This window comes from Giraffa tippelskirchi, chromosome 6 (genome assembly GCF_054371585.1).
Source record: "Giraffa tippelskirchi isolate mGirTip1 chromosome 6, T2T-mGirTip1v1.2.pri, whole genome shotgun sequence".
In the NCBI taxonomy this organism is placed as follows: domain Eukaryota; kingdom Metazoa; phylum Chordata; class Mammalia; order Artiodactyla; family Giraffidae; genus Giraffa; species Giraffa tippelskirchi.
The window spans coordinates 152,252,599-152,273,036 of NC_137280.1; the positions used below are offsets into that span (position 1 = coordinate 152,252,599).

Consider the following 20,438-nt stretch of genomic DNA (forward strand, 5'->3'; position numbering starts at 1 on the left):
GCCCCCACTGTAACCTCTTATTTATCTCTGAGCTTCTCTGAGATTATTGCATTGATTTGTTTCTCTGCTTCTCCCTGTCAGCTTGAATTCCTTCAACGCAAATGTGTCCTGCTCATCTCCTATCCCTGCTCTTGGCACAGGGCCAAGTTGCTTTTCAGAAATGTGTGTACCAGTTTAATCTCCCTCTGCTAGGGCATGAGAAAGCTGGAATCACTTTTAAAAATCTTTATTATACTGACGGGTAGAGAATGGTATCTTGTGTAATGAGTATTTCCTTGATTATTGGTGGGACTGTTCTTTGCTATTGTTAATATTTGTCTCTATTACCTATATGAATTACTATCTCATATCCATTCCCCATTTTTCCAATTGGTGTTTTTCTTGTCAGTTTGTTTGTGATCTCTTTGTATGACAAAGATATTTTCTATTTTTCATATTTGTTATAAGCCTATGTCATTTTTTGTCTTGTACTTACATGTATAGCATTTTTTGATATAAAGAATTTTTGATTTATCATGCAGTGAAAATACTGCTTTTGGGGAGAGTTCATTGCTTTTTAAAAAGTGTTATTATTTTTAAAATTGAGATGTAATTCACATACCATAAAAATCCACCATTTTAAAGTTTGTGATTTAGAGATTTCTGGTATATTCACAAAGTTATGCAACCATCACCACTACCTAGTTCCAGAACATTTTCAACACTCAAGAAAAAAAACCCATCCATTAACAGTTACTCCCTATTGCCTGATTTCCCCAGCCCTAGCCAATCACTGATCTACTTGCTGTCTCTACGGATTTGGAATTATGGACATTTCATATAAATGCATTTGTCCCTAGTTTCTTTCACTTAACATAATGTTATCAAGGTTCATTCATGCTGTAACATAATCAGCCCTCCACCCTTTTATGACTGAATACTATTCCATTGTGTGACTATACCACTTTTTGTTTATTCATTCATTAATTGATGGACATTTGGGTTGTTTCCTCTTTTTGCTGTTATGAACAGTGCCGCTGTGAATATTTGTGTACAAGTTTTTGTGTGGATTTATGTTTTCAGTTCTCAGATGGCACTAGTGGTAAAGAACCCACCTGCCAACACAGGAGATATGAGAGACATGGGTTTGACACACATTCAGTCCCTGGGTTGGGAAGATCCCCTGGAGGAGGGCATGGTAACCCATTCCAGTATTCTTGCCTGGAGAATCCCATGGACAGAGGAGCCTGGAGGGCTACAGTTTATAGGGTCACAAAGAGTCAGATACTACTGAAGCAACTTAGCATAAGGCAAGAATTATTGGGTAATATGGTATCTCTATGTTTAGCTTTTCAAGGAATTGCCAGACTGTTTCCCCCATGGATACACTACATTCCATTCCCACTAGCAATGTATGAGGGTTCCAGTTTATCCACAGTCCCACCAACACCTGTTTCCATTGCTATTTTGTTTAGAGTCCTCATAGTAGAAATTAAACACGAAAATTTATAAACACCTTTAATCCATTTGTGTTTAATGAATATAGTTAGATATATATTTTGGCTAAAGAATTTTTGGTGATCATATAGAGAATTCTACCAATATATATTTATGCATATTTATAAAGAAAGAAAAGTCTCAGTGTTAGGAAAGGGTCATCATTATCAATTGTGATATAAAACATGTTCCTCACTAATTTAATATAGTACTATACTATAAAATGTATTTACTTTTAGAAGCATTCCTTAAAATTTCTATCAAAGTAATAACTTTACCATTATTGGCTTTCTGTTATACTTCCTTGTAACAGTGTTTTGCTCATTTTTTATATTTAATTGTGCTTTAGAAAAGATTAGTGACAACTTTCCACATGCCCCGAAGTTAGTCACATGTTTAAGTAATGAACTACAACTGTGAACTGAAAAGAAAGCAATGTTTAAAGGAGGGAGCTCTCAGTTCGGTCACTCAGTCATGTCGGACTCTTTGTGACCCCATGGACTGCAGCACACCAGGCCTCCCTGTCCATCACCAACTCCCAGAGCTTACTCAAACTCATGTCCATTGAGTCAGTGATGCCATCCAACCACCTCATTCTCTGTCATCCCCTTTTCCCTCTGCCTTCAATCTTTCCCAGCATCAGGGTCTTTTCTAGTGAGTCAGTTCCTCGCATCAAGTGGCCAAAGTATTGGAGTTTCAGCTTCAAGCATCAGTCCCTTCCAGTGAAATTTCAGAACTGATTTCCTTTAGGATAGACTGGTTGGATCTCCTTGCAGTCCAAGGGACTCTCAAGAGTCTTCTCCAACACCGCAGTTCAAAAACATCAATTCTTTGGTGCTCAGCTTTCTGTGTAGTCCAACTCTGACATCCTTAGTCCTTAAATTTTATTTCTCTTTTTCATCTCTCCTAACAGAGATGCTTGAGTTTCCACTTATTGTAAAGGGAACAGTGTAGGAAAGAAGAGCCTGTTTGTAGAAAAAAAGAGATTAGTGGGAGTGAATTAGTGTTAGAACCTCTAACACTGATGCGATACCTGGAAAATATTGATAAGCCAGTGGAGTGGACCTATTGATGTAAGAGCATTTGAGAGCCAGAAAAATGGACGGTAGCAGTGTTAAGGTGGCTGTAATGATGCCTGAAGGCCTGGTCTTGCTTAGATAAGGGTGCTGCTGCCTGTGCTCAAACATTGTTTAGCTGGGAACCGCAATGATGTCGTCCTCAACTGGATTTCTCCAGTTCCCAAAGACTCCATGATGCCTCTGAATGCTGATTCCAAAGTTTTCTCAATAAAATTGAGCATAATCCTGGAGCTAGTGGGAATGTTTCTTCAGTTACCCATTATACAGCTTTTCAGTTTGGGTTTTACCATAGTTCTCTCTCTTTCTCTGATATGCTAGATATATACGCTAATTGTAATTATAATTATCTAGCGTATTAGACACATATCTCTCTCTCACTAGCAAATATGTCTTCAATCAAAGTAGCTAGGATAAAGGGCTTCCCTGGTGGTCCAGTGGCTAAGACTCTCCGCTCCCAGTGCAGGGGGCCAAGGTTCAATCCCTGGTCAGGAAACTAGATCCCACGTGCCTCAACTTAAAGATCTTGCATGCCACAACTAAGACCTGGAGCAGCTGAAGGAAAAAAAAGACATGGCAGAATAACTAGGATAAGGTTCTGGCCCAAGTAAAATGCCTTCCTGATAATTTTAAGGCCTGTGATTTTATACTGTGCCTCTTCTCTGAACTCTTCAGCATTCTACTGTAATATTTATTCTCTCTTGCGTGGAGTAGTGGTTTTGATTATAAATATTACCCATGAATATTTTACTCCCATATATATTTCTCCGGAGAAGGCAATGGCACCCCACTCCAGTACTCTTGCCTGGAAAATCCCATGGATGGAGGAGCCTGGTAGGCTATAGTCCATGGGGTCGCTAAGGGTCGGACATGACTGAGCGACTTCACTTTCACTTTTCCCTTCCATGCACTGGAGAAAGAAATGGCAACCCACTCCAGTGTTCTTGCCTGGAGAATCCTAGGGACGGTGGAGCCTGGTGAGCTGCCATCTATGGGGTCGCACAGAGTCAGACACGACTGAAGCGACTTAGCATATATTTCTCAGACTTGCCATCTGTTGGTACTCAACAGCTTAGCTTGGTTTCCATCATGTTCATTTATATGGCTTAATTTTATTATTTCCCTTGGCAATGAGGAACCATTTTTTCTCAAGGAATCTTAAACTGAATAACAAAAACTAAGTGAATAAATTGCAAAACAGAAGTAATGAATAGTTTAGACTGAAACACTTAAACATGAGCATTATCTAGTAACCAGAAAATTTAATCAGACAAAACATGTATTGGTAATATAGTAGAATAGAAATAACAGTGCTCTGAAAATTCCTACACTAAAGGGAAGCCATGCATGTGTCTTCACTGACTTGACCCAGTCTGTAGTACATTTTTTATTTTACTGATGGGGTACATTAAAAAAAACTATGATTTTTAAGGTGGGGACAATATCCCTATAAGAGTAAACTGGGGAAACCCAATGAAATACTTCAAATGACTTGAAAATTATTAGAAAAGAAAATTATTTTGTAAAGAAGAATAAACTATGCAAAACAAATCATATTAAGTGACTTTTTTTTTCATTTGACAATGATTTCAATTGAATGACTGTTTTGTGCCAGGTCCCACGCTAGATGATGGACTAGTCTTTAACATTTTTTCCTGGATTATTGTGGAAATTCCACTGGTCTCCCTTTCTCCTTTATAGTCCACCCCTCAGCTCTGTCCTTTCATATCACAGCATCCAGTGTGATCCTGTAAAGAAGTCAGATCTTGCTACACCGCTGATTAAAGTTTTGCATCTCATACAGGGTGAAAACCTAGACTTTATATTGGTCTTTAAAGCCCTACATGCATTAAAATTCTGTCCCCTCTTCTGCCTCTCACATATGCCCCCTAGCAAACTGGCCACTTTGCCATTCCCATACAGGCCAGACCCACTCCCACGACAGGGCTTTTGCACTTGCTGTTTCCTCTACCTGGCAGGCTCCTCCCGAGCTGGCCACAAGGCTCTCTTAGATCATTCATTACTCCAGTGCTGGCTTCTCAGTAAGACTGTCTCTCATATCCTGGTTAAAATTGTAAACCCATCTCCCCCATTTCCTTTCCTACTCCTCTGTTTTTTTCCTTTAAGGTAATGATCACCAGTAGCATACTGTTTGGGCTTCCCAGGTGCCTTAGTGATAAAGAATCTACCTGCCAATGCAGGAGACATGGATTTGATCCCTGGGTTGGGAACATCCCCTGGAGAAGGACTAAACAGCAACAGCACACTACATATTTTTCTTATTTTAATGTCTTTTGCTGTGTTGTTGTTCAGTCACTAAGTCAGTCGTGTCTGACTCTTTGCCACCCCATGGACTGCAGCACGCCAGGCTCCCCTGTCCTTCACTGTCTCATGGACTTTGCTCAGATTTATGTCCACTGAGTCAGTGATGTGATCTAACCATCTCTTCCTCTGCCAATCCCTTCTCCTTTTTCCTTCAATTTTTCCCAGCATCAAGATCTTTTCCAGTGAGTCGGCTCCTTGTGTCAGGTGGCCAAAGTATTAGAGCTTCAACTTCAGCATCAGTCCTTCCAATGAATATTCAGGGTGGAGTTCCTTTAAGACTGACTAATTTGATCTCCTTGCAGTCCTAGAGATTTTCAAGAATCTTCTCCAACACCACAGTTCAAAAGCATCAATTCTTTGGTGCTCAACCTTCTTTATGCTCCAACTCTCATATCCATACATGACTGTTGAAAAAACCATCAGTTCAGTTCAGTTCAGTCGCTCAGTCGTGTCCAACTCTTTGTGACCCCATGGACTGCAGCACGCCAGGCCTCCCTGTCCATCACCAACTCCCAGAGTTTACTCAAACTCATGTCTGTTGAGTCGGTGATGCCATCCAACCATCTCAACCTCTGTCATCCCCTTCTCCTCCTGCCTTCAATCTTTCCCAGCATCAGGATCTTTTCCAAAGAGTCAGTTCTTCCTGTCAGGTGGCCAAAGTATTGGAGTTTCAGCTTCAACATCAGTTCTTCCAATGAACACCCCGGACTGATCTCCTTTAGGATGGACTGGTTGCATCTCCTTACAGTCCAAGAAACTCTCAAGAATCTTCTCCAACACCAGAGTTCAAAGGCATCAATTCTTTGGTGCTCAACCTTCTTTATGCTCCAACTCTCATATCCATACATGACTGTTGGAAGGACCATAGCGTTGACTATATGGGCCGTTGTCATCAAAGTGATATCTCTGCTTTTTAATATGCTGTCTAGGTTTATCATTGCTTTCCTTCCAAGGATCAAGCATCTTTTAATTTCATGGCTGCAGTCACAATCCACAATGATTTTGGAGCCAAAGAAAATAAAATCTGTTACTGCTTCCACTTTTCCCCCTTCTATTTGCCATGAAGTGATGGACTGGATGCCATGATATTAGGTTTTTGAATGTTGAGTTTTAAGCCAGCTTTTTCACTCTCCTCTTTCACCCTCATCAAGAGGCTCCTTAGTTCCTCTTCGCTTTCTGTCATTAGAGTGGTATCATCTGCATATCTGAGCTTGTTGATGTTTCTTCCGGCAGTCTTGAATCCAGCTTGTGATTCATCCAGCCTGGAATTCTGCATGATGTTGTTTACATATAAGTTAAATAAGCAGGGTGAAAATATACAGCTTTGACGCACTCCTTTCCCAATTTTGAACTAGTCATTATTCCATGTCCGGTTCTAACTGTTGCTTCTTGACCCATATACAGGCTTCTCAGGAGACAGATAAGGTGGTCTGGTATTCCCATCTCTTTAAGAATTTTCCACAGTTTGTTGTGATCCATACCATCAAAGGCTTTAATGTAGTCAATGAAGCAGCCGTAGGTGTTTTTCTGGAATTCCTTTGCTTATCCAGAGAATGTTGGCTATTTGATCTCTGGTTCCTCTGTCTTTTCTAAATCCAGCTTGTCCATGTGGAAGTTCTAGGTTCGCATACTGCTGAAGCCTAGCTTGAAGAATTTTGAGAAAAACCTTACTAGCATGGGCACAATTATATGGTAGTTTGAATATTCTTTGGCATCGCCCTTCTTTGGGATTGGAATGAAAACGGACTCTTTCCAGTCCTGTGGCCACTGCTGAGTTTTCCAAATTTGCCGACATTTAGAGTGCAGCACTTTCACAGCGTCATTGTTTTGGATTTGAAATAGCTCAGCTGGCATTCCATCACCTCCAATAGCTTTGTTTATAGTGATGCTTCCTAGGGCCCACCTGACTTCACACTCCAGGTTGTCTGGCTCTAGGTAAGTGACCACATTATCGTGGTTATCTGGGTCATTAGGATCTTTTTTTGCTCTGTACTACAGTGTAAACTTCACAAGAGCACAGGTTTTGTTGTTGTTGTTTTTTCTGCCTTGTTTACTCCTGTATCCAGTGCTTTGAACAGTTTCTAGGTACGTGCCAGTCAATAAACATTGAATGAAAGGAGGAATTTGGAGTCACAGGAACATATTAAGATGGAAATAAACATCACATAATCCCGTCTCACAGAGTAAATACCTGTCATTAGGATTGGTTTATTGGGGCTTCCACTTAAAATTATAGAGGTGCTGGAAAAATACAGAAAAGCACAGAAGAAGTTAATTAAAAATTACCCATAATTGTACCAGCGAAAGAACACTGCTTTTTGTATTTGGAGTGCCTATCATGCCCTCTTGGTCACCCCTCCTTCCCAACCCTTATATCTGTGATATACATAATTTTCTCTCTCTGCAATTGAACTTATGTGCATGCACAAACATGTTTATTTTTATCTCCTGGAGTTTTTGTTATTGTTGTTCACTTATTAGTAAGTCTTAGATTTGTCTTCGTTATGTTACTGTTCTTTTAAAATATGATTTTAAATGGCATGTATCATTCCATTGTGTAGATTTACTATCGCTTGTTTAATCACTTCCATATTATATACATGTACATTTAGATTGTTTGCACTTTCTTATATTCATTAAAATAATTAATGAATGCACATCTTGTTTCTTTGTACAACTTTGTGCAAATCTCTGTTTATTTTCCTTGGGTTAGATGATTAGAAGTGTAATTACCATGACCAAGGATGTGTATGACCTTTTTAGTATATCTTGATACATATTGTGACATAGTTCACTCCAGTAGAGTACCCATTGTAACATATCTTTGCTGGTGCTGAGTAGCATTGTTTATTGAAACTCTTGATAAATTTGACAAACAATTTTTGAAAAGTGAAAGTTGTGCAGTCGTGTCTGACTCTTTGTGACCCTGTGGACTATATAGTCCATGGAATTCTCCAGGCCAGGTAGCCTTTCCCTTTGCCAAGGGATCTTCCCAATCCGGGGATTGAACCCAGGTCTCCCTCATTGCAGGCAGATTCTTTACCAGCTGAGCCACAAGGGAAGCCCTTGTGAAAGAAACAATTTTTACTTATATGATTAAGTAGCACCTTTTTTCTGTATTTATTATTCATTCATATATTATTTTCTATGAAGTCCTTTTATCTATTTCTTGACTCAATAATTTTAAGCAATATTATTTGCTCCCTGTTATAAAGATGAAGACTTTAACACTCTTACAAATCTCTTACCTCTCCTTCCTCTGTCCCCTTGTTTGTGTTACTTACAGTGGTTGACTTTATATCTTAAAATCATATTATTAAGCCTCTGTTAATTTACCAGCTTTGGACAGTATGTATTGACTCTCTGCTATGCAAGATACATAAATTGAGACATTTAATATGTTTTTATTGTTCTTTTCTCTCTTCTAATGCTGAGGTTTTATTACTTTCACTATTATTTATTCTGTTTATAAACTTTTAAACATTTACCTTCTGTTCTCTAAATTTAATTAAGCCTCTGTTGATTCTGAAAATTAAAAAATAGTGAGGGGCATTTGCATCGTGGTTATACAAATGTTATGTACCAACTATCAAGGCTGATGTTCAATTCTGTATTGGGATCTAACTCCCTAGGTTACTGAAGAGGAGTGCATCTGCTTGATACTCACTTTCTTTACCTAACCTATGGTTTCTCTTTGGAAGATTTCATAATTTTTCTCTATCCTTAGAGCTCTGATATTTACCAGGGTGTGACAGGGTATGACATTTTTTTCATTTATTCTCTCTGACATTTGGATTAGCCTTTGTATTTGAACTTTACTGTGTTCAGTTCAAGGAAGGCTTTTTGGATTTCTTATTTGCTCCCCATCACATTCTTTGTGTTTTTCTTTCCTTCTGAAACTCCCATAAGTTTTTAGACTTCTTGGATCTGTACTCCATGCTGCTCAAATTTTCTTTCCTATTTTTAATCTCTTTGTATTTTTGTTCAGTGTTCTTTATCTCTGCCACCGCCCAGCTTAGATTTTAGCCATGTCTGGTTTATTGGTTAGCACATTCATTGACCTGAAAATTTTCAGTAATTGTTTTTGTTTCCAAGAACTCTTCCTGCTATTTGATTACTTCTTTTCTGTGGCAGCCACTTTTTGTCTTTTGGCTCTACTATTCTTCCATATCTCTCTGAAGATAATAAATCTTTGTTGCCTGATTAGCCTTGTTTCCCTAGTATCTCTTCTGTTTGTTCATTTGAGGCTTTACTTATTAACTCTTGCCGCTCAACAGTTGACTCCCCAGTGCTTGAAACAATACACAAATTATCTTCCCCCACAGTCTCTGTGGCTTGGGAATCTAGGTGTGGTTGTGCTGGATGCCTCTGCCCTGAGGTTGCAAGGCAGCAATCCTGGTGTCCGCCAGGTCTGCGGTCGCACCTGCAGGTTCAGAAGGTACTCACTCACCTGATTGTTGGCTGGATTCACTTCCTTACCAGTGGTTGGACCGAAGCCTCAGTTTCTCATCAGCTGTTGGCTGAGGCCTCTCTCAGTTTCTGTCTGTGTGGGCCTCTCTGTGTAGCAGCTCACAACATGGCAGTGGCTCCGGCACAAACCGGCAAGATAAGAGAAGGCCAGTAATAAGATGGAATCCAGAGTCTCCTTGTAAACTGATCTTGGAAGTGCCATCCCATCACTTTTGCTGTGATCTGTTCCATCACTAGGGGTCATCTTACGTGCTGCCTACTTCTTTTCTTAGGGATTAATTTTCTCAAGTGTCTAGTGATCTTTCTTTCTCAATGGAGGATCTTGAGGGTTACTACACGTAGCTGGCCTAGGCTTAACACTGTGTCTGTGAACAAGGGTCTGTGTGTGCCTTTTGTGCTTGTGCAAGCTTCCTTTTCAGGTATGTGGGCAGACGGCAGCAAGATTGGCTGGGACTCTCCTTTGTCAGGCTCCATCCCCTTTAGTGTGCTTGGGTGGAACCTGTGACTTGCTACCAGCAACTAGTATATAGCAAACACGAGTGAATAGTGGCTTCTAGATTACCTTCTCTGGCAAAGGAAAAGGGATTTTGCAGATGTGATTAAGGTCCTAAATCAGTTGATTTTGAGTTAATTAAAAAGGAGCTTTTCCTGGCTGGGCCTGACTTAATCAAATGAGAGGTGGGTGGAAGCTGTCCCTGAGGTCAGAGATGTTCTCCGGCTGGCGATGAAGAAGCAAACTGCCTGAGTTCTGTAGCTGCAAGAAAATCCCTTTTCCAACAGCCTGAGTGAACATGAGTGTGGGTTCTTTCTCATTCATGCCTCTAGAACAGAATGCACCTGGACTTATACCTTGGTAGCAACCTTGGGAGACTCTGAGTTGAGGGTCCAGCTAAACTGACCCACAGAATCTAGGAGATAATATGTATGTGCTGTTTAAACCACTGTATTTGTGGTAATTTGTTACCCAATAGAAAATTCATACAGTGTATTTCACTCCTTGTCCCTCATCAGTGCCTTTCCCTTTTGGTCTGTGTCTTGTGTATGCAGTGGATGTGATGTAAAGCCAAACTCTGCTCCCGGAGTCTAACCCCCTCATGAGGAGCCTTCTTCGGGAAGGTGGCCCGCTTTCTACAGAGAGCAGATCTTCGGCTGACTTGAGGGCATGCCATTCTTGCCAGTTGGACCTTTTCTCTCTGTCTTGTAGAATGGGAAGAGGAGGAACCTAACTTCCAGATGTTCTGAACGCTCTTGTTTAATGGAAGACCCTGATGATCCTTCCCTTGCCGTCTCCTGTCCTTTGTGTTTGTTGATTCTGGACTTGGAGCTTCTTTGGCCACTCTTGGTGGGAACCATGCCTGTGCAAGGCGTCTGCCTGTGTGGTTTCCTTGCTCTGATTTTCCCACCATTCTGATTCTTCTTAGTTTTCTCTTCATGGAATTTCATAAAACTTCTGGTCTGTTGATGACATATTTTCCTGTTTTATAATGCTGTTACGGTTTCCTTCTTTAAACAAAAACCAGTTTTCCTAGCATTTCAGCAGGACCTTGGAAATGAAGGGAGACAGATATCAATGATGAGTCTGCGTGAATTCAGCTCTACATACTGGTCTGGACTTTTTCTTTTTATAGAAGAAAATAAAATACTCTTTTGCCACCTAACACTGATCTAACATGTTTGTAATAAATTTGGCATATTTCTAATAAAACTGATGAGAAAGGGTAGAGTTTTCATTATAATAAGTAATTTTCTCATCTCTATTATTACTTCCTCCTTTTAAAGTACCCTAAAGCATATTTCTTTGAGGACTGTGCCTTTTTTCTCCTTTCCCCCTCTTCCCATTTACACTTAGACTGCATTTCTTCCTCCTCTTAGGGTAATTTCTTAGAACAAGTGACTTAAAATATTGCTGACACTATGCGTTTGTTTTTTTTTTTTTCTAACACTAATGGCACACATGATGTAAGTGCTGAGAATGCTGAGATAACTGAACTAAAATTGTGATTTTTAGAATTGTCTTAAGACTCTTTTAGTTCCAAGTAACAAAAATCTATTTCAAACTAGTGTAGGTTAGAAGGAAAATCAATTACATGGAAACTGCAATAGGATCTTACCAAACCCAAGGGTAAAATTATATTCAGATATCATGAGGGTCTGGGACCAGAAACTAAAGAGCCAAAGGTAATTACAGGAAGTAATTACCTTTCTGTCTCAGGCTTTTTCTCTCTTGTCTCTGTTTTTCTGAACATCTGCTTATTCTTTTCTATCTTTGTTTTGGCATGGGTGTGGCCAAATGTGGCTGATCAATAATAGTAATCTGAATTTCCAAGTTTATATCACCTCAGTTCAAGCAAATTAGTCAGAGGCACAGTCCCAGATTCCAAAGAGAAATAATCCAGCTTGGTTTAGCTTGGGCCAGTTATCTCTTTTTTGACCAGTGCAATGTGATCATGAGGGCAGATTTTGTGGTATAAACAGGACTACCACAGCCCAGGTTCTCAAAGAAGAGGTAGGGGGGGTAGAACATATATCAAGGGGGCAGATATCTCAAAACTTATCTGTTATGATATTCTTGTTTATATCCAGTGTGCTGTTTCTCATTAGAGAGACAGTTTATCTTGTGGTTAAGAACATGAGCTTGGGGACAGATAGACCTTGATTTGAATCCCAGTCCTGCCACCTATTAGCTGTGAGGATCAGATTCTTTCTCTGTACAACAGGAGTGATAAAGTCTTGTCTCTTGGGGTTGCTGGGAGGAAGAGAATATATGTGATACATCCTACATGCTCAGTAAATAGTTATTATTACTGTTATCACATCAAATGGAGAAGATTATGGGAATGGACAAACAAATATTTTACCACCCTAAATAGCACAGGAAGCTCTGGAAGCAAAAATCTGGGTGCCACAGAGATCAATAAAAAAATCTAAGAGAGAATGTCATGCTTTTCACGCTTGGCCAAAGTAGTGGAAACAAATTAGGCTGATGATGTCAGGGCCCAAGAATCTACACTTGTTTTTAGAATAAAGTTTTTGCCTCTATTGGTTTTGGGAAGCGTGAAGTCAGAGGTCCCATAATCCTGAAGAGAGCCAGGCTGGTGGTACAGTCACCATTGTTCTCTTCAGCCAGGGCCTTTTCTGACGGTTCCTGCATTCATTCTGTTTGGTAGTTGGTCTGTTCTGATTGGCTAATGCCTTACCCTGTGAAATACTTTAAATATGTGCCATCAGTTCAAAAACTTCAGTTTTTATTAAAGAAGTTCCACTATTTTCTTTATAAAACAATAGATTTGCTTTGCATCTTTCTCATTTATATGACAAAGTTGTGAGTTGCAGCCATCGTAAAATAAACTCTTCTAAAGGTTATGTAAAAAGGCAATGAGTCAAAGTCTACATAGTTAAAGGATACCAAATGTAAGCCAAACGTTAATGTTTACATAGAATTAGTTAAACTCTATGGCTTCTTTTTAAATAAACATAGAATATGCTGTTCTATATGAAACTGTAGTAGAATAATATCTCAATGACTAACTGTAATTTTCTCTTAAGTTATGCAGACATTTTGATTGAGAGGGAAGTATTAATGCAGAAGTACATTCATCTAGTTCAGATCGTAGAAACAGAAAAAATTGCAGCTAACCAACTCCGCCATCAACTTGAAGATCAAGATACAGAAATCGAAAGGCTTAAATCAGAGGTATTTCCTAGTTGATAGACTCCTTCTCATTGTTTCATGTTTATTGTCATCTCCTCATGGTTACTTAAAGCCTGTAGGGGCAAAATTTTGATCCCAAATTTAGTTCCTCTACTGTCACAGGTACATGAGAAATGAATATATTTTCTAAGTTAGGATTAGGTAAATATGTACAATAAAATATCCGGATAATATTCTAGCTTTACATTATTTGTGCTCCTGATGTCCTTCATTTGCTTGAATATTCAAGAATTGACTATAGTATTTATCTGTTTTCAGATGGATTCATAGTAATGATTATTGTGAACCTGTCATAGATTCAGTGTAAAAGTCTGAATGACGACTAAAGAAGGTTCAAACATGAAGTCAGAAAGTTTTTGCTTTTTTTTTCTCAGTCTAAAGGGTCCAACCTTCTCCTCTATAGAATTTTGAAAAACTCATTTGGGTTAAAGTATGAGACATATGCTAGGGTGCATTTTTTCCTGAAGCTGGAATTCCTGCCTCCCTCCCTGCCCCACCCTGACTGTGAACTCCTCAGGCTCTGCACCCCCAGAGAGTGAGATTGACTCAAGTGGTCGTGGAGACAGCAGCTGTTGCGGTGTGTATGGGTCCCCCCTTCTCCCCAAGGTGCCTCCGTGTGTATACAGAAACCTGAGTGTACCTTCCGTTGTTTCCCTGTCATGCCTTGTGGGAAGTGATCAATACCTGAAGAATTGCAGAGGAATGTAGGAAGTGAAGTTTTTCTACTCTTTCTGACCAGTGGTGCAATAGCGTCTTCTTAGCTTCAAAGAAAAAAATAGGACAGAATGAAACCTACTGCTGATTGTAACTTTGTCGATAGAAACAAACCGCAAGCTCCTCAATCTGGGTCATTTCTTGTTTTTCTGTCATTCAACATTTTCTTCTTCATTTCCTCACATCTTCTTTTGAGACAGACTCTGCAAATTCTGAGAGGGTTTTCACCTCCTGCTGCCCGTGTACCTGACCTCCAGCAGACAGAGCAGGGTATAAGCTGATATTCCCATTGGGATCTGATTGCCTCTCTGAGGATGCAAAGTTGCAGACGGTTCACCATATCATTAGTGTTGTTAACTTCCCGATCCAACCCTGAAATCTGAGATAGTGAAAACAACAACAGAAAACATAACAAACCTGCGTTTTAAAAAACTATATCAGGCACTGTAATTTAAAACGAAATTATTGTGTTCTGTCTTCGCCACAGTTAGCTAGAGCAGATGCTTGTCTGCTAAGTGAAAGAGGTTGGCATTTACTCCATGAGAGAAACTCAGCAGCAAGCAGTGTTCCCCAATATTTATTTGTGTGTGCTTATCTGCCTTCACTATGTTCTTTTTTAGTCTGAATATATATTGCAGCTACAAACTGTCAGTAGCAGGTCTGTCTTGTGTGGTCGCTTGACAGGAGCCATAATTTATTTCCTACTCCTCTTATTTGCCCACTTCCCTGCCAGAAAAATGGCAGAGGAGAGTGTTTGGTAATGGGGACAAAATGTAAAGACAGGTCCGAGTGGGCAATTATGACCTCAGTGTTTAAGTGTTTGCTTGTTGGTAAATCTGAATCGGTCCTTAAGTTTGAAGGAGCCTGCAGTTGAGTGATAGAGATTCTATGTCCAATGAATTTCATTGCTAAGTGTGGTTCTGGTTCTGAGGCTATCTGGTTTTGAGTCACAAAAATGAGGAGGCTAAAAAGAGATCCCAGGTGGTTTCAATTCTTTTTGCCTTTTTGTCTTTTCTTGGCTGGCTTGTCCAAGCCCCTGGACTCGGGAGCTCCCTTTGCAGTTACCAGTTTCCTGAGGAGATCTGTGACTCTGCTGCACTGTCTGTGCTTGGAAGGGTGCAGGCTGATCATAGAAAGCACGAGCTTGGAGCTGAGTGTCATTGCATTTGGAGATCAGAGGGCCTTACAGGAAGCTGCCTTTGATAAGATGCTTGACACACCACTGAGATGCTGAGAAGGCCTTGGTCTGGTCATCACTGGCAGTCGGGGTCTAGTTTTGGACTCACATTTCTGTAACCCAGACCCCAGTTCATACCCTCCACAGTCACTTCTTATAAGCACTTTTGTTAGCAGCATAGTAAGACAACTTTGGGGTAAAGTTCAGGCTTCCCCTGCCTTAGCATCAAACAAAGATAGTGTGCCTGAAAAGCGAATGTTTCCTGAAGATCTTATAAGCTACCTTGTAAGCATAACTTCCTGTGATATATGGCTTTAGCCTAGTGTTTCCCAAATCATGAAATGGACCAATTTTGTGTTACAGATTGTCGCTCTTAATAAAACAAAGGAACGAATGAGACCTTACCAAAGCAATCAAGAAGATGAGGATCCAGACATCAAGAAGATAAAAAAGGTAGCGTTTCCAGCTTTGGGCACATGTGGTGGGGACCAGTTGTCTTTCCGTAGTGAGGTCTTTGCCACCCTGACTCTGAGCTAAGAATAATCTTGGTGTTTCTCTCCCAATGGCTCCCTGACTTCTGCTTCGGAATTATCACACATGGTTACTTCTCTGGAAAAGCTTTGGCTTGAGATTTCTTTCCAGTTCTGGGAATCCATTTGTGGATTCTGTGAGAAGGATGCCAAAGCTGGACATTAAGACAGTGGTATTCTCCATTTGGGTTATTTGAGTGCTGCTGAACTTTCTGGTGTTTGTGCTGCTTTTATATTTTTAAATTACACTTCAAAAATGTTTCTTTTAGCTTTAGTCTTCAGTGTTTATTTAGAGAAGTTTATTTTTTTTTTGAGCATGTGAGAAAACTGAGTGAATCAATACATCTGCTCAGGTTTCTGTTTTATTGTTGTTTCTTTCTTGTTTCACATCCACATAATCAGCAACTCCTTCCATCTTACTGTCACTTACAACTATACAACTTCTGCAATTAACCAGACCCTGGCACTCTCTCTAGTCTACTGTGTTTGATTTAAGTCATCTCGATTTTGAATTCCACAATCTTAGTTGTCCTGTGTAAAAGCACTGATTCAGCTGTGTTAACATTATGTTAAAAGGTGCACAGTTACAGAATTTTATTTCATCTTCATTTTTTTCTTATTCCTGTTTTCCTGTGCTAGGTAATTATTCCCCTTCAGTTGCAATAAAACTTTAAATATCGCTCAGAATTTGAAATAGAAAAGCTCCTCAGGACTAAGTTGCACTGTTTTCAGTTTTCAAGAAATAACAAAGTAAAATAAAAACATTCCTCTCTTAGAATTTGAAAATCTTTAAATTAAATTTGGTTTATGTTATTGTTACAAGATGAATGCTGTTGCCTTTCTTTTAATAACATGCAGCTCCATATAAACAAAGATATCAGTAAAATACAATTGTAGTACCGTCCTGTTGTAGAAAATGTTAGCAAGTAAACAAGCCAGCTTTTGCATGGCAGGCAATATCGCTCAAGTAAATAGATTTTGTTTGTGTTAATCACTCAAGTTAAGAGTCAAAGCCCGACTCTTTGCAATCCCATGGACTGTAGCTAGCTCACCAGTCTCCTCTGTCCGTGGAATTCTACAGGCAAGAATACTGGGGTGGGTTGCCATTTCCTTCTCTAGAGGATCTTTCTAACTCAGGGATTCAATCCAGATCTCCTGCATTGAAGGCAGATTCTTTTATTTAACACAAATTCAGTTGATTTTTGAAAATACTTCTGTTAAATGGAGGAATAATGGTAAAATACATTTTATAGTTTCTGTCTTCCTCTTTCATAATAGAAATAATTTTTAAAAAACCTTTCTTTTAAATTTGTTAACAGGTTTTCAACTTAACTCTACTGCTCTTTATGTCCCCAATTAGACCAACGTCTCTGTGGAAAGGGATGTTTACAAATGAATTGTGTGTGTGTGTGTTAGTTGTTCAGTCGTGTCTGACTCTTTGCGACTCCGTGGACTGTAGCCTACCAGGCTTCTCTGTCCATGGGATTCTCCAGGCAAGAGTACTGGAGTGGGTTGCCGTTTCCTTCTCCAGAGGATCTTCCCGACTCAGGGATCGAACCTGCGTCTCCCGCATTGTAGGCAGAGGCTTTACCGTCAAAGCCACCAGGGAAGCCCCACAAATGAATTAGATTCTCTATGCTGGTATTTACAAATAGCAACATAATTTTTTAACTTCAGGAGACCAAAATTGAAATTGGTTCACAGAAATTTCCCATGTGATTTCTCCAAATAATATGTATATAATTTTCTCCATATAATTCTACTAAAATGTGTTTTTAATTTTTATTGCTTGAGGTATGACAACTGTGTGAATGCCTATTATGAAAACTGATAGTGTGCTGACATCAGTTGGTAAATGAGACCGTTTTAAATATTGCAAAAGAAGAATAGTTGTTTAGATGCATGATAATTGAGACCATATGGGAGAAATAGTATGAAAAAAAGTATAAGAATGTGTTAATAAGAAAACGATACTAAAAAAAGATTTGATAGTAATTTATTGCTTTCAATTATACATGACTTTGCAACCTGCTTTGTTGCTTAATCTGCTGCTTAGATATAACAAATACTAATAAATTATCATATAATTTTTCTTGTATTTAGAAGGGACTTCAGATTTTTGGGTCAGTTTTTCCTTTGTAGATAAGAAAATGGAGCCCAGAGTTCAAGGTCACCCAGTAGGTTAAGTGGCAGAGCCTTTGGGTTATGGAATATGACATATACCTCTCTGTTTAGCACTCAGCATTTAACTGGGCATTTAAAAGATGCTCAGTAAATATTTGTTGGCTGAAATGCAAAGGCTAGGACACTTTGTCCAGTTGGCCTGGTATTTTTCAAATCATATCTTGGGGATTTAGATCAGTTTTAGGGGCTTCTGTCTTCCTACAACATTGATTTTAATTTTTATTTCTTATTCTTTCCCCACAAGATAACACCATTGTGAATTTTTAGTGTGTGTTTTTGCCCATGTAGCTGAGAAAGAGAGTCCTTATAGTTAACAAAAAGCAGGTAAAAGAAGGCCGAGCCTGGTTGCAGCTTTCCTGTGTAACTTAACCAAGAAATTGAGTTTACTCATCTGTAAAAAGAAGGGGTCAGATGAGCTGATGTCTAGCACTTTATTTTAAGCTTAAAAAAAAAACTCAAATAGCCATAACAAAAAAATCAAATCCGATTTAAAAATAGGCAAAGGACTTGAGTAGACATTTCTCCAAAGATGATTCTTTAGAGACATCACTAACACTTGAAAAAGATGATCAACGTCACTAAGCATCATAGAAGTACAAATCAAAACTGCAGTGTAATATTATCTCACACCCATTAAGATGACTACTATAAAAAAAAACAAACACCCAAATAACAAATATTGATGATGATATGAAGAAATTGGAACCCTTGTGCTCTGTTGGTGAGAGTGTAAAATGGCTCAACTGCTATGGAAGACAGTTTGGTGGTTCCTCAAAAATCTAAAAATAGAACTCCCACTTCTGAATATTTATCTAAAATAATTGAAAGCAGGATTTTGAAGAGATACTTGCCCTCCTGTATTCATTGCAGCATTATATGCAATAGCCAATAGGTGAAAGCACCCCAAATGTTCATCAACAGATAAATGGATAAACAAAATGTTATATATCTATATATACATACATATACAGAGTGGAATATCATTCAGCTTTAAAAAGAAAGGAAATCCTGACACATGCTACAACACGGATGAACTTTGAGGCCATTATACTAAGTGAAATAAATCTGTTACAAGAAGACAGATACTGAATGATTCCACTTATGTAAGTTATCCAAAGTAGTTAAATTCATAAAAACAGGAAGAAGAATGGGGATTACAAGGGGCTGAGGGAAGGGGGAAATGGAGAGTTGTTTAACGATTACAGAGTTTGAGTTTCGCAAGATGAAAATGTTCTGGAGATCTGTATGTGCAACAATGTGATTATACTTAACACTACTGAACTATACACTTAAAAATGGTTAAGAAAGTAAGTTTTATGTTACGTGTGTTTTTTTTTTACCACAATTAAAAAATGTTAATACCTGACTTTATGTTGTTAAAGAATAAACCTTCGATTTATTCCTTTCTTGAAATGTTAACAACTAAATATGTGATATTATTATATTTTGATGCATCCTTCTAGGCAGGCCTAAACAGCTTAAGCTATTGAAGAAACTTGTACAGCTGAGGAAAAATATTGTTTTAAAAATCATCTTTTTTTTTTCCTGCTGTTTGGTCCAAACATGACATTATTTATTCTGTGGTGGGCCCACCAGTGCTCCAGTGAAAGAGCACGATATATATGGTGCAGGATGGACACCCTACTGACCAGCTTAAGAAGCCTGCCTCACCCCTCCCTGAGATTCGCTTCTGTTCTGTTGTCGCTGTTCTGTAGGTTCAGAGCTTCATGCGAGGATGGTTATGTAGAAGGAAATGGAAGACCATCGTGCAAGATTACATTTGTTCTCCTCACGCCGAAAGCATGAGGAAGAGAAACCAGATCGTGTTCACCATGGTCGAGGCCGAGTCGGAGTACGTTCACCAGCTCTACATCCTCGTCAATGGCTTCCTGCGGCCCCTGCGCATGGCGGCCAGCTCCAAGAAGCCCCCCATCAGCCACGACGACGTCAGCAGTATTTTTCTCAACAGGTTTGTCTTGGCATAAGTAAGGGTCTTGTGAAAAACCTCTCTGTAGTTTTTAAAGGAAGTTTTACTTTACTCTTAAAAGAACAGGTATCATAAATTCACCTGATTGAGCTTATGATATTGAAAATAAGAAAGCTATCATTGGTGTTTCATTAGTAGCCCACATTTTCATATCTTTATTTTGTATGTTGGCATCTAGTTTTCTCTCTCTTTTTTTTTTTTCTATTTGACATGACGTTGCCTACTGTTACCCCTCTGACATCTTGTCATTGTGTGTGTGGTTGGGAAAATTATCTCCTTCATAACCTGAGGGAAATGGAAGTGATTAATAGGTCTTCACATATAACTTTGGAGAAGGAAATGGCAACCTACTCCAGTGTTCTTGCCCGGAGAATCCCAGGGATGGCTGAGCCTGGTGAGCTGCCATTTATGGGGTCGCACAGAGTCGGACACGACTGAAGCGATTTAGCAGCAGCAGCAGCACATATAACTTACACAGAAATACTTTAGGAAGAACAAAAATTAACAGAGGGCCTGAAGATCTCTAGTCAATTTATTTGCTCAGTAAATATTTATAGTGCATTTACTGCTGAAGATTCATCAGTGAACAAAGCAGAAGGTCCCTGCCTTCCTAGAACTTAAATTCTGATGTGGGAATATAGACAATGAATAGTGAATAAGTGAAAGATGTGGTATTTTGTATGATGATGAGTGCTATGGGAGAAATAAAGAAGGAAAGGGGAGAAGGGAGAAAGAGGACTACTGGGGTCGCAAAGAGTTGGACACGACTGAGCGACTTCACTTTCAC

General features: G+C 39.2%; 1 protein-coding gene across 10 annotated transcripts in view; it reads left to right on the forward strand.

Annotated features, from left to right (window-relative positions):
• Nucleotides 1-20,438, forward strand: part of RASGRF2 (Ras protein specific guanine nucleotide releasing factor 2) — a 240,322-nt gene that overhangs the window by 73,150 nt on the left and 146,734 nt on the right. For 8 of the 10 annotated variants that reach the window (XM_081503811.1, XM_081503812.1, XM_081503815.1 and 5 more), the window contains 3 exons: nucleotides 12,894-13,041; nucleotides 15,314-15,403; nucleotides 19,380-19,633. In XM_081503811.1, coding sequence (XP_081359937.1) covers nucleotides 12,894-13,041; nucleotides 15,314-15,403; nucleotides 19,380-19,633 — 492 coding nt within the window. The remainder of the gene's footprint in view (nucleotides 1-12,893; nucleotides 13,042-15,313; nucleotides 15,404-19,379; nucleotides 19,634-20,438) is intronic. The other 2 variants (XM_081503819.1, XM_081503820.1) reach the window with 1 other exon arrangement.